This window comes from Oncorhynchus keta, chromosome 19 (genome assembly GCF_023373465.1).
Source record: "Oncorhynchus keta strain PuntledgeMale-10-30-2019 chromosome 19, Oket_V2, whole genome shotgun sequence".
In the NCBI taxonomy this organism is placed as follows: domain Eukaryota; kingdom Metazoa; phylum Chordata; class Actinopteri; order Salmoniformes; family Salmonidae; genus Oncorhynchus; species Oncorhynchus keta.
The window spans coordinates 34,477,444-34,492,010 of record NC_068439.1 but is presented as its reverse complement, the minus strand read 5'-3'; the positions used below and the strand labels follow the sequence as shown (position 1 = coordinate 34,492,010).

Here is a 14,567-nt window from a genome sequence, read left to right as displayed (position 1 = left end):
ATCGTAATCCCAATCTAAAAAATAATACAATAATTAGTACCTACACAGTGAAGAAGGCGGCAATGCCAAAACATCTGTGTACGCTATCTCTGATACAGTGAATTTTATATATATATATATATATATATATATATATATATATATATATATATATATATATATTTTAAAGTACATTTATGCATCATTATAGAGTTAACCAGAATGTAAACAGGAACTTTGCATGGACCGACACACAGAATAAATCACACAAACTCACACGTAAACAAATACACCCACACACAAACTGACAGTGTTTATCTCGTCTTCCACAGAGGCCAGGATGTGGAAGGAGGGAATGTGCAGGAGGCGTGTGTTTCGCCCAGATCCAGATTTGGACTGCACAAAGGAAAAGCAGGTGAGAATCACACATCTTCATACTTATCTTTATCCTGTCAGACTAGTACAGCTAGATAGTGTTCATAGGTTGCACCAACATAGTGGTGCCCTAAAGTGGTGCTAAGGCCAGCCATTCTGGATGGAGGCTAACTACTATTTTGTCTAAATTACCCTGAAGTGCCTGAAAATATGATGACATTTGCCAGCGTTATCATGTCGTCAAACTTTAGTCAGATGGCAATGTTGTCATTGGCTAGCAAAGTGTGTCAAAAATAGCAAGCAATGCTAACATTAGCTAGGTAAAATCCGGTGGCCTCGATCTTAGCTAGCTAAGTAGTGTTATACTGCATCTAAAGTCAATCTGGTGACGACAAAAGGTTTTCCTACTAATTATTTGCCTCCTTTTGAATGTCATGGTATTTCCAAGCCACCGTAATGCTCTTTTGATCATCTTAATCAGCGCTCATTGATGATGCATTGACTAGAATCCAGAACGAACGTTCAGAACAATATTGTGACGAAACATGCAACCTATGAAAACATAGATACACACTGCAGTGTGTGTGTGTGTGTGTGCTCAAGCCTTTGCTTGTGGGCTAGCCGCTAGCTTAGCCGCCAACTGCCATAACTAGCATCTGGCTCAGTCTAAGCTTGGGCCTCAGTCAGTGACTCCTGATTTCTGTTAGACTCCTTTCCCCTAGGCGAGCTGGTGTCAGTGTCCCTGAATGAGGTGGTGCGACTGCAGTGCCCAGAGGCCTCGAGCCTGGCCCACCGCCACTGGGAGCGACCCAACAGCCGCCTCTCCCCAGATCTCTACCTGCAGCTGGAGGATGGAAGCCTGCACTTCCTGGCCACGCCCGCCACCCTGGGCCACTACCTGTGTCTCTCCACAGAGAACGGCTTCCAGCAGAACCTGGCCATCTACCAGGTAAAGCAGAAGAGCAGCCCCACCCCTCAGGCCACTGCCATGACGACCACACGCCCCCAGAGCCCAGCGCTCCCCCCAACCACCCAGGCTGGTTCAGGAGGATGGCTCACTCCGCACTTGACTGGACCCAAGCAGACCAAGCCGGAGCCCACCGCGCCAGCAAGGGAGACTCCAGTCACCACGAGGCGAACCAGCAGGAACTTTACTTTCTGGGTGGAGCAGTCGGGGGAGACTGAGACTGAGGCGGAGGCGGAGTGGTGGGGAGGGGAGAAGCTGCTCCTGGGGCAAACCTACCTGAAGGAGTTGGTGGTGGTGTCTGTACTGTTAGCGTGCTGCGTTAGTATTCTGCTAACTATGACGCTGTATAGCGTGAGGCAGCGCTGCCGCAGCAGGACGGTGCCCCAGGCCAACACCCCAGGGAGGGACTCGGAGAGGGGTGGCCCTCAGGAGCGGGAGGCCCTTCGTGGGGGTCAGTCGCCATGCAGCAATGGCATGCGGAATGGGCAGATGGCACACAACGGCCAAGCCAACGGGGTCGTGTGCAACGTCACGCCGAGGGGCTCCAATGGGCATCTTCCCAACACCCCTATCTGAGCACAGTCAACCACATCTCACCCTAACTATTGACATACCATATCCACTCTACCTAAGAACAATGTAGCCTTTACAGGGTCACTCTTGAGCCATGGAGTTTTACATGAACACGGCTAACTGCAGCACTGTGTGTGGACTGTCATGAAAGCGAGTAAGACTGTATGTATGGCCTGATGTGGTAACTCAACTAAAAGGACACTGTTTTCTTCTGGTACGATACCAGCCTGTGTGAATCAAAGTGCAGACTGATTAACATGACTCACTGCTCTTATATAATAATCTGTATTATACTGTGCTGTGTGTTGTTTGGAGACGAGGTTCCATTGACTAGGCTGTTGTGTATTTAATGAAATAGCCAAGAAAGCCGATTTTTATCGAATGTATATGAACTGCATCACTACACTGCCACAACCACTGCTGCCACAGTGCCACAAAAAAAAAATGTCTCCTGACTAACTATTAAGGAACATGTCCACTCAAATCACAGGCAGGATCACAAACAGCCTTTTTTGTTCTAACAGTATTTTTGTAGCATCAGGTCTACATTGCTAAACCACTGTCTTTGTATGCAGCGCTATTGTGAAAGTTAGCGGAGCACGTTGTATGGTACAATGTTCTATTGTTATTTATTTAGCTGTTTTTTTTTGTCGTTCTGTTGAATGTGCTGCCAATTTACTCTTCTTTTTTCTCTTTCACCCAAAACGCACATTTTTTTGAAATCCTGCGGTCTGTGAAGCCATGAACATGATGTTGATTTGACACTGTAGGGCTTACCTCTTCCAGAACAAGATTATGCTGGTGTTTAGAGACCTTTTTAGTTTTTATAATTTATGTGTTGTCAGCATATTAACTGGACAGAAATCCTCAAATCACTTAGAAAACTGTGATATTGCCAAAATTGCATTTTGAATGAAAACATGTTTTTTTGCTAGACAGCTATTCAGAAACTGAAAGCAGATTGTGAGAATTGGTTCATTTTAAAGCTGCTTTAGATGACGATGGGAGAAACTAATAGTTATTAAACAAATATATGGTACAGATCACAAACCACTTCTTTTTGTTAAATAAGTTGTCTTTATTTTTATACAATCGTATGTTACTGTTTCAATGTTGCAAATAAACTGTTCATTTTGTGCAAAAATCATATCTGTAATTTGTGTTGAATTAAGGCCTACTGTGATTTTCTACAGTATTTTAAAGCTGCACAGTAATATGTTATTAATGTAAGCTTAGTTGAGTAGGATTTAACAGAGGAAATGGCCCCAGGCTAATCTCCAATATAATTTGGCCATTGTGCTGTGTTGTGAAACTGTTTTTCACAAAGATGTGATTCTCTGTCCCATAAATTTTCAGTCAAAAGACTCAACAATTGGGCAAAAGATCAGAATCTGGCTTTCTGTGTAAACGCAGCCATAGTACCATATGCCACACAGAAGGGCTTGTTTGAGAAATACATTTAATGACTTGCTACAATGAACTGATAAGATGAATGGACTCAACATGATCAGATTGATTTTCATCAGTGTCTTGATGTAATATACTGAACTTCAAATCAAATTATTATTAGTCACATGCGCCGGTTACAACAAGTGTAGAACTTACAGTGAAATGTTTACTTACGAGCCACCGGTTATTTGAGGTAGTATGTACATGTAGGTAGAGTTATTAAAGAGGGGGGTTGTTCAGGAGTCTTATGGCTTGGGGGTAGAAGCTATTTAGAAGCCTCTTGGACCTAAACTTGACGCTCCGGTACCGCTTGCCAGTCTATGAGACGGGTGGCTGGAGTCTTTGACAATATTTAGGGCCTTCCTCTGACACTGCCTAGTATAGAGGTCCTGGATGGTAGGAAGCTTGCCCCAGTGATGTACTGGGCCTTACACACTACCCTCCACAGTGCCATGTGGTCGGAGGCCGAACATTTGCCATACCAGGTAGTGATGCAACCAGGATGCTCTCGATGGTGCAGCTGTAGAACCTTTTGAGAATCTGAGGACCCATGCCAAATATTTTCAGTCTCTTGAAGGGGAAATAGGTTTTGTCGTGCCCTCTTGACGACTGTCTTGGTGTGCTTGGACCATGTTAGTTTGTTGGTGATGTGGACACCAAGGAACTTGATGCTCTCAACTTGCTTCACTACAGCCCCGTTGACGAGAATGGGGGCGTGCTCGGTCCTCCTTTTCCTGTAGTCCACAATCATCTCCTTTTGTCTTGATCACGTTGAGGGAGAGGTTTTTGTCCTGGCACCACACGGGCCAGATCTCTGACCTCCCTATAGGCTGTCTTTTCGGTGATCAGGCCTACCACTGTTGTGTCATTGGCAAATGTAATGACGGTGTTGGAGTCGTGCCTGGTCGTGCAGTCACGAGTGAGCAGGGAGTACAGGAACTTGCTCCATATCCTGTAGATAGGTATTTTATGACATTTTTGAATGTCACTTTTAAAGTTCTCCCATTTATCCACTGGGTGACACCCACTACACAGAAACAGCCACACAACTGATACAAGGTTAGCCAAAGATTTTTTGTAACTAACCTAAGAATGACCCGAGCATGTCGTGTCCAATGGGAGTAAATTAATCATAGTGGGCAGAAGAAGCGAGGTGGGCGGGGCCAAGCACAGGCTAGTGAGAACCTATTGGTGCATTCTAGCATTTATTTGCATATTTCCGTTAGGGAACTCCTACTCTGTGAAGTGCACGTGTGCAATAACTCAATGCGCCCTTTCATTCCTAAACGATGCAATTTATTTTAAACTTTGGCAAAGGGTAAAGTCTACAAAACGCAGTCCACTCTGTTACAGATTCTAGTTTTACAAACAGAAAACTGTATGGCGATCAAATGTTTCATTGATGAGAAAATTAATAAATGTCGGCCAAAGTCCATCTCGCTCCATCTTCTCCCACTGCTGGCCGTTGGACTTCCTCTCATCACCATATTTGGTAGTGAGTAGAAACGCCAACCGGATGCTCTGGCAATGATTTTGCCCAATTTGTCACAAATGCGCTGACGAGGGAAAAAGTTTGATGTCAGGCTTGATTTGAACAATATGCAGTAAATATGTGAGATTGGTTGCAGTTGCGAGCCCTATTTTTGTAGCTCGCGATTGGTCAGTTTTATGCGACATTCCCATATTTGGTAGTGAGTGGAAACGCAAACGGTGGAATATCTGTCTCATTGTTCTTTCTGTGGTTTAGCATTAGTCTTGGAATCTTGCCATTTATCACCAAGCTATTCAAACTAGATTTATAGTAGTTGGTCATATCCGGTAATCTGCAGCACTGACGTGATGCTTAAAACATTGTTATAATGATACTTAAAAGAAAAGTACAAACACCAACAATAGATCGACTAAGGATGCCAGGTAATAAACTCACTCTCACTAACAGACACACACACGTACGTACACACACAGAGAAGACAACCTTAACTCTATTTGGCTGTATTTTCTCAGTGACATGAGACCGGGGTGTGCCATCAATCTATTTCCTACATCTAAATACCTGAAAATGGATTCTGTAGATTTACAGAGGAGACACAATTCACTGTGACCAAGTATTTTCAAATGTTAATGATCACTTCTGTTTATCTGCAGCAAAGCATCAGCCCACCCAAGGCCACTACGCAAGATTACTTAAGTCTATCCTGCTTTGAGGCTGTAACAAGCATATCTGCTGCTTGGCTCAAGTTTGTAGAGGGTGTCATCCGGATTGCGAATGGAAAAATTGACGGTCTTGACAGAAGAAATCTAAGGGTAACCATTCAGTCTGGATTCGGTGAGGGCAAACCGAGTCCAAAATAATTTGAAGTACTGCACTGAAGGAGTATTCAGATTGTTAGCAACTTGACAGGGACTGTCCTCCAGAAAATGCTTGACATATTTCTGGAGAAAAGCATAGAGGAGGGGCACCATGGAGAAGAGTGTGAAACCCTTAAATATTACAAGGCAAGGGTACAACATAGACAATTTCAGTTTCCTTTGTTTGCAGTCGAGGCCACAAATGACAAGATCCGAATCTCAGACACTCTTCTCAGAGGAATCCAGTGATTCTCTTTTTATGCCAGGACCTGAAACTATTGGAAAAAACTATTTACCATAAAACTTTAAAGCATTGACAAAAATTATACGCATACATTTAGCATAAAAATATCTTGTTTCCTTGTGATCAGTACAGTAATACACGACATGCCAACAATATATGGACACCCGTTCAAATTAATTGATTTGGCTATTTCAGCCACACCTGCTGCTGACCGGTGTATAAAATCAAGTACTCATCCATGCAATCTCCATAGACAAACATTGGTAGTCGATTAGCCTGTACTGAGGAGCTCACTGACTTTCAACATGGCAACATCATAGGATGCCACCTTTCCAACAAGTCAGTTTGTGAAATTTCTGTCCTGCTAGAGCTGTCCCGGTCAACTATAAGTGCTGTTATTGTGAAGGGGAAACGTCTAGGAGCAACAATGGCTCAGCCACGAAGTGCACAAGCCTAAGATCACCATGCGCAATGCCAAGCGTTGGCTGGAGTGGTGTGAAGTTCACCGCCACTCTCTGGATGTGATAAATCACGCTTCGCCATCTGGCAGTCTGACGGACGATTCTGGGTTTGACGGATGTTAGGAGAGCGCTACCTGCCCCAATGCATAATGGCAACTGTAAAGTTTGGTGGAGGAGTAATAATGGTCTGGGGCTGTTGTTCATGGTTTGGGCTAGTCCCCTTAGTTCCAGTGAAGGTAAATGTTAACGCTACAGCATACAATGACATTCTAGACGATTCTGTGCATCCAACTTTGTGGCAACAGTTTGGGGAAATCCCTTTCCTATTTCAGCATGACAATGCCCCCGTGCACAAATCGAGGTCCATAGAGAAATCGTTTCTTGAGATTGGTGTATAAGAACTTGACTGGCTTGCACAGAGCACTGACCTTAACCCCATCGAACACCTTTGGAATAAATTGGAATGCCGACTGCGAAGCCAGGCCTAATCGCCCAACATCAGTGCCCGACCTCACTAATGCTCTTGTGGCTGAATGGAAAGTCTCCACAGCAATGTTCCAACATCTAGTGGGGGACAAAATAATAATAATATATGCCATTTAGCAGACGCTTTTATCCAAAGCGACTTACAGTCATGTGTGCATACATTCTACGTATGGGTGGTCCCGGGAATTGAACCCACTACCCTGGCGTTACAAGCGCCATGCTCTACCAACTGAGCTACAGAAGGACCACATTCCCAGAAGATTGGAGGCTGTTATAGCAACAAAGGGGGGGACCAACTCCATATTAACGCCCATGGTTTTGGACTGACATGTTAGACGAGCATACTTTTGGCCATGTAGTGTACATCAAAGAACATTGAGTGAAAACATACAAATGGATTCTATTTCTATGTGAAAACAATTGTATATTTATAAAATAACTAGTTTGTCACCATTTTATTGTGATGGTTAAACATGACATGAGGTTCAAGTCAGTAAATTGGATATATTCAATATTAATCTGTCAAGCTAGCCTACGACAATTAGCAGAGTATGAAATGAACAAGACACCAACTGGGCAAATTGTGTGGGGACAGCTTCCAGTGCTGAATGGTCAATAACATTAAAACCTCATTCAATTCAATTGAAATAACATTAAATCGAAGGATCACAATGGAAATAAGACTCCAGGCTTTATTGTGTTTTATTCATTCTAATTGAATGTATTTATCGTACACATGCCAGCACCTCTGCGTCGACACAACATTTGAATTTCTTTGGGTGAAAGTTCAAATGACATCTTTTTGGATTCATCATCTGGCTATATCCATGCCGGACTTTAGTAACACATTTGACATACAGCCACACACTTGACTAATTGAAATCAATGGATAAATGTAAAGTGTTTTTGTCATTCCAGGAATGAGTTAAATAGGTTATCCTAGGAGTTTGACTGCTGCTGTAGTTTTATAGACTTGACCTCTAGGACAGCTGTTGTTTCTGTTCTACACTAGGTTACTGATTTGACTAAAGGCATGACGAAAGGAGCTTCAACTATTTAGTTCTGCAATCCATCCTGTGAACAGGGACATATTTTGAGGTACTACAACATCAAACTGTCATAATAACCACAATAACCTTTTAATAGGATAACATTGTATAGAATTTGTATCCACTCACATCCATGACTATTCACATGTACTTCTCCATTTTTACATGTTTGAAGGAATGTGTGATTCAATCAGCTTTTTGTGCACATTCTTAACACAATTCTGTGAATAATTTGACATATTTCTATATCTGGCAGACCTGGATCATTTGGTTGTGTATTCTTCATCACAATTAACATTTTAAGATATAATTGTGGATACTACAATTATATTTCATACAGGCATGGTCAGGCAAAATGTATCCAATAAGTTGTTTGGTGGCTCTATTGGAAAAAGGCTTCTGTGGGGTTAATCCTGTGATTCTAGCTGTGTGTGCAATTTGGTCCTTCTACCACTAAAGTTTTCAAAAACATAGTTGCCCCCACAACATGGAATTCTATGTCTGATTTTCCAACATTCTAATGTAAATGGCACAATTTGCGAGATTTTTCAACAATAGCTGTAGGTAAAATAAAATAAAATAAAAGTGCATTCAAAGTTTGTTATATATATCATTTCATGACCTTTCAGAACCACTTGTCAAACACAGTTTCAAATGTATCAGGTCTTCTGATATGTACCCTAGGGAGAGGTCAAATGTCAAAGTTCTGTTGAACTGAACATTCCTGAAAATGTGTTTGATGGATAGCTGTGAATCTAAGCATTCCATTTATGATTGAATTATGTCATTTGTTTTATACTGACAATGTTTGTCATAGGGTAAAAGTCCTGGGATGGCCGGTGAAAGAAAAAGAGGTAACAGAAAACTCCCAGATTTGGGGGGATGGCTCATAGACTACTATTAATGACCCCGAGCCCAAGTCAGTTTGTGACTTGGGCGTCTGCAGGTAATTTCGTTTGGCTGTCATTCCTCATTCACCTGACTGTGGCACATATTCATCACTCCACCCGTACGATAGATGGCGGTAGAGATCCAGTAAACTAATTACAACCCCTAAAGAAGTAGTAGGGGTCAAAGTGGAACGGTTTACGCATGTGACATTGAAAACGAGAAGGGGTAAATGCAATTTTCTGATTGATAATTTGGAAATGTATGTTATATGCATTGGTTTGCTATCTATTTTAGTTGCGTTTTCTGTATTGTGGAGACGATTGACTTTCAATCTTCCTTGAATCCTCGGCATGCATCTCTCTTTTCAAGCTAACTGACGTTAGCGAAATGTCAACAAAATGTCACAACAATTAGCTACATTGCTAGCGCTAGTTTTTTTCGGGTTAGCTACTAAAATAAAGCTAACTAGCTACATATACGCTTGGCAACGTACTACTAACCAGAAATTGCAGGTGTGTTTTGCTATAGCCAGAAGAACGATTACCATTCTAGCAAGCATAGCCAATGTTATCCAGCATCTAACTGACCAGTGATGAAAATGATGGCTCTGTCAATATCAGTGTTGCATTTGTGTCAATAAAACATCATGACAATGCACACAGTTATTCATACAGTGTATACTTACATTATTTGTATCTATTTTATAATCAACTTTACATCACAGGAGAATTTGCTGATCAGCACATTTCATCTATGTATCCAGCAAGCTATCTATACTGTCACTATCATAGAGATCCTAATTGTATGGTTACTATACTGTATGGGCGTCAATAATTAGGCTGTTGAGTAGTAAATGTTGAAAGATAATGACTTCTCTTTGCCTCCCTTTGATTTTTACAAACCGCACACACCAATTAAGTAATATTCTGTTTTTATTTTTTTTCCTCCAGAAAAATGCGATTAACAGCCATACTGTCGATGGCCGCTAAGGCTGCCTTCCCTAAAGACTACCGCTACGGCACAAGTCGGCCATGGACCATAGCTGCCAAGAGATTGAACCCACCAGGCAAGAAGAGAAGAAAGGTGTTCATTGAGCCCATAGCTTATGAGGACTGGTCTGTTTTCAAAGGGGACACAGTAAGTGGTCATGCCAAAAGGACAATGAAGATTTTTAGATATGGAATATTTAAGCAATAAGGCACGAGGCGGTGTGGTATATGGCCAATATATCACGGCTAAGGGCTGTTCTTATGCCCGATGCAGTGGAGTGCCAGCTCTTTGCTGTGGTATATTGGCCATATACCACAAACTTGATAATTTATAATAAATATTATGCACTGAAAATGTTATGCTTCCCTCTAAACACTGGTATTGCAGTTATATGCCTAATTTCTTTGCAGAGATAAGTTATTAGACACAAACAAATTGTTAGGCAAACCATTGAGTTGATCAATTCCTTGCTATAAAAGCAACACATGGAAGGTTACGATAATGAGATGTAGGGCTGAAAAGGGAGTGTCACTGTCAAGGTTTATTCAGCCATTAGCCTAATGTTTTGATGCTTTGATATTCTAAACTGGTGTTCCACCTTGACCAGGTTGAGATTCTCTCGGGGAAAGACAAAGGAAAGCAGGGCAAAGTGGCCCAGGTCTTCAGACACAGAAACTGGGTCATCCTGGACGGGCTGAACACGGTAAGAATCCTAGTCATCGTTGTCAGAGGGGATATGTTTACCAGTTCCATAACAGAGAAGACATTCATACACTACATTCAGTATAAACACCCAACAGTTGTAAACTATTTTGTTTACATACTGTATAACTCACTTGATATAGTCAGCTATGGTTGTTGTAGTCACATATTTATTTGAGCGTTTTAGAAAACTGTCCCTACTACCGATGAGGAGCTTCATAAATGCTTGATGGGCTACCTTCTAATATTTTTATCATACCGGTTTCTAGTGCACTGTCTTTGAATCTGGGTAGCCTTGTCAATGGCTTCACAGGCCAAGCTACAGTTGCAAAAGCAAAGACCAGGGCCCGGTTTCATCGCTAGAACCATAGGATCCTATTTTAAGAGCAACTCACAAACTAGACTTAATGCCATCCAGCAATTTATTTTGCTAGCATCATTACAGTGAATTTAGTGAGAATCCATTGTCATGTTTTGGACTATGATGATAAACAAGTATGTTATGTTTCTGTTAACAAATACTGTATTTATGATGTTGAACCCCACTTTATATTATTAAAAAAGAATTTGGCCCTTTTTAGGCTGCGTTACAAACGATGGACATTGATTTCAACAGCAATTGAAGTTCTGTTGTCTCTGCAATGTTTGAATAGATTAAATGAACCCAGTATTTCTCAATTTTAGCATTTCAGGTACATTGGGAAAACTGCAGATTACCGGGGGACCTATATTGCCAGCGAGGCTCCCCTTCTAATCCGAGACATCTCACTTGTCGACCCTACTGACAGGTGAGTCCCAGTGCATTATGGGGAGGTCCAGATTCTAACATTTGTCTAAGCCCATGATCACCAAACCTATTTCTGGGTGTGCAGGCTTTGTTAACAGCCCAAAACTGAAACAACTGATTCAGTTAAACAGGGCTTCAGTGGAAAAGTCTCATGGTATTCAAATCTTTACCACAGAGTGGTGCAGAAAACACCCATGCAAAAAAAGAAGTGGAACAATAACCTGCTCACCCAGTAGCTATCCAGAACCAGGGTTTGTGTCCATGAGTTTAGTTTTGGATTTAGTTTAGATTTTCAGTAGATTTTATGTGCAGGGCTTGGATTTAAAGGTGCAATAAGTAGGATTTTTCTGCACAGATGCACCCACATTTCTATTTTATTTAAATAGTTTATGATTAGTGAATGCTTTGACTTGAATCCTGACTGATCCTGACTACTTTAGTCCTGAGTTTGATACCAAACCTGACTCCTGTCTTGCTCCAACAGGAAACCCACTGAGGTGGAGTGGAGGTTCACAGAGGAGGGGGAGAAGGTGCGCGTCTCCCTCAGGACGGGCCGCATTGTCCCCAAACCAGTGTTCCAGCGCAGAGACGGCATCGTACCGCAGCAGTGGAAGGGTGAGTCTGCGTTTGGGGAGGGAGGAACGGAGGCTAGAGGGGCAAAGAAATCTAGATGGATTGAGGTTGAGAGAGAGCTTTTGTGAATGAGAGTCAAGCTTGTCAAAAATGTGGGTGAAGATGAGTGAGTGGAAAAGCAGGACACAAGCTGGTCTGGGTGATGTATAAGGAACGCCTTTATTTGTTTAAAGCGGTAATCAGCAGTTGAAACAATAACAAAGCCTATTCTCCACCACTGTTTTGGTAAAAGCTGAGGGATGGGACTGGAGGAATGTCACCACTCAAATTTCTTCAGAGTTATGGATGCAAACTGTCCATGATATCAAAGTTCTAGTTTAAAAAAAAAATCTTTATGTAAATGTTTGTTCACATTTTACTTTGTTTGCAAACATTGGAGTAAAACAAGCTTACCTTTTGGGTTCTGATAGGGTATGAAAGTTGAACTAAGCTCTTTAGGCATTGATAAGTTATATTTTCAAGAATCAATGGGACTTATCATTCATTTATGAGTTAAAAGAATTTTGTAGCAACTTCCAATTGCCCCTTTAAAGGCCCAATGCAGCTATTTTTTTTTATCTCCGTATCAAGTCATTTCTGAGTAACAATTAAGTATCTTACTGTAATGATTTTCAATGAAATTGTTTATCAAAGAGCAATTTCTCAAGCAATAATATTGCTAGGAATGTTTGGGAGTGATCTGAGTGGGAAGGGGAAAACTAGCTGTTGTTGGCAGAGATCTTTCTTATTGGTCTATTAACTAATTAACCAAAACTCCATCCCACCAAAACAGGCTGAAATTGCAGGCGGCCTTTTCAAACCACTCTAGAGTGGAAATATATATATATAGCACACAGTATAAATCACATTTTTGCCGGGACTGGGCCTTTAACATATACCGCCATGTGAAATCAACAGACAGGCCATAACTCCACCCATGCAAAACCTACTAATTAGAAGGTCCTGTGTAGATTGTATTTTCAACCAGAAACTATCAGAAAAAAACATATATATATTGTTAGTTTCATCGGCTGTTATTACACAATAAAACACAGGAAATCTTCATTTCGACTCCTCTGGGCCTTTAAATAATTATATTATAGCAATGTGAGAGTTGTGCTGAAGTTAACAGTTTCCTGCGCCTCTAGTCAGAATTTGGCCTATGATTAGTTAGGATCCTCTTGCAGTCCCTCCATGATTTTGCGATGGCATTTAAAAAAAATTTTGCCAAGTCAACGATTCTCTGCCAATTTGATCAATTACCGCATAAAATGGTAAAATCATCGCAATATCACAAAAAGGTGACTGATCACACACTACGATAACAGGGCTCGCCGTTTAAACAAATCGCTCACATTTACTGCATAATATGGTTCAATCAAGCCAACAAACCTTTTCCTTCGTCAGTGCATTTTCGTAACAGGCAATCACAAAACAATTACTGTGGTGATGTGTACCATATGATAGACTGGAAGTTAGGTGAGTTGGGTCAGCTACATGCTGTGTACTTAGTGTAAGTATACCCTTTCTTCTGATTTGACCCCCCCCCCTAATTTTGGAATCCCCTTATTGGTTGGTGTATGCCATCCCAGACGGCCCCAAGGACACCAGTCCGGAGGAAACCCTGGAGAAGACTTACACGCCCTCCCTCAAGACTCTGGAGGAGGAGGTGATGGAGAAACTGGGCATCGAGGAACCCCGGAGGAACCGGAAGACCTACTGGTACTGAGGGGGAAGACCCTCTGGTGTCTGGGCCACACAGCCACGGGTTGTGTTGGGGCGTCGCATCCACGGTATCCCTACTGAATGCTCTTTATGGACCTACAGTAGGCCTATATCTGTGTATTAAAGAAATGTTCCACATTGCTCAGTCCAGATGCATATCAGAAATGGGTTGAGTGAGTACAGTAACGTGATGGGAATCTTCATGTGCACATAGAGATGTAACTGCATTTCAGGTCCTCTGTCAGGCATAAATTCAGCAGCAGTCACTATTTATGATGCTTTCAGAGTTTATCTCAAATGTTTTGGTTTGTTTTTATCATAAATAAATGTCTAAGTAATCTACAATCCTGTTCTTGATTTGACTTTGAGTTTTCCTAGATAGTGGGAGATAAAAATGAACAATAGAAGTAATCCTAATGTTTCTGTGCTACAAATTGAGCAGGTACATGCATGCTGTAAATACTACATCTGCATTTGTTATAGAATTGTCTACTTTAGTTATCCATTCAGATGTTGAACAAGTGGTCTTGTCAAAGCATCCCTAAGTGAACTTATGTCTGAGACCTGATGAATATGTGTAAAGCTGCAATGACGTCTCGTTGTTACCAGAACTGCACCATCAGCAACTATTTCAAGCTTTTTAAACAGGGTTTTTACTTTTGCAGGACGGCGTGGCTTTTGAGGGACATTTTGACAAATAGAGAGCTCAGAATTTGACAGACGAGCTGAAATCAGAGTTCAGGAGAAAGACGCCAAGACTCTAAAGTTCGAGCTGCAGCAAACGCAGAGCCAGGAAAATAAATGTAGTTGCCAGCCTTTCTTGTAAAAGGGTTTGGGAAGATGAAGTAGAAAATACCTTAAGTCATTACTCTTCTTGGGAAAGCTCACCGCCACATTGGCCATTTATATGTTCAAATGAGTTATACTA

The 14,567-nt window shown here is 41.6% G+C and overlaps 2 protein-coding genes across 9 annotated transcripts in view; both read left to right on the top strand.

Annotated features, from left to right (window-relative positions):
* LOC118398100 (semaphorin-4A-like) overlaps nucleotides 1-3,041 on the top strand; it is a 56,325-nt gene extending 53,284 nt beyond the window's left edge. For 6 of the 7 annotated variants that reach the window (XM_035793129.1, XM_035793131.2, XM_035793128.2 and 3 more), the window contains exons 14-15: nucleotides 312-394; nucleotides 1,062-3,041. In XM_035793129.1, the coding sequence (XP_035649022.1) occupies nucleotides 312-394; nucleotides 1,062-1,897 (919 nt within the window). In that variant the 3' untranslated portion in view covers nucleotides 1,898-3,041. The remainder of the gene's footprint in view (nucleotides 1-311; nucleotides 395-1,061) is intronic. The other variant, XM_035793133.2, reaches the window with a different exon arrangement.
* Nucleotides 3,042-8,888: 5,847 nt separating this feature from the next.
* Nucleotides 8,889-13,984, top strand: mrpl24 (mitochondrial ribosomal protein L24). 2 transcript variants are annotated; one of them, XM_035793123.2, is made up of 6 exons: nucleotides 8,889-9,048; nucleotides 9,774-9,960; nucleotides 10,421-10,516; nucleotides 11,200-11,303; nucleotides 11,787-11,917; nucleotides 13,507-13,984. In XM_035793123.2, the coding sequence occupies exons 2-6, from the start codon at nucleotides 9,778-9,780 to the stop codon at nucleotides 13,641-13,643; spliced, it is 651 nt and encodes a 216-aa protein (XP_035649016.1). In that variant the 5' UTR covers nucleotides 8,889-9,048; nucleotides 9,774-9,777; the 3' UTR covers nucleotides 13,644-13,984. The 2 variants fall into 2 exon arrangements, with proteins under 2 accessions (XP_035649016.1, XP_035649017.1); XM_035793124.2 differs by lacking the exon at nucleotides 8,889-9,048 and adding an exon at nucleotides 9,060-9,082.
* The last annotated feature ends 583 nt before the right edge of the window (nucleotides 13,985-14,567 follow it).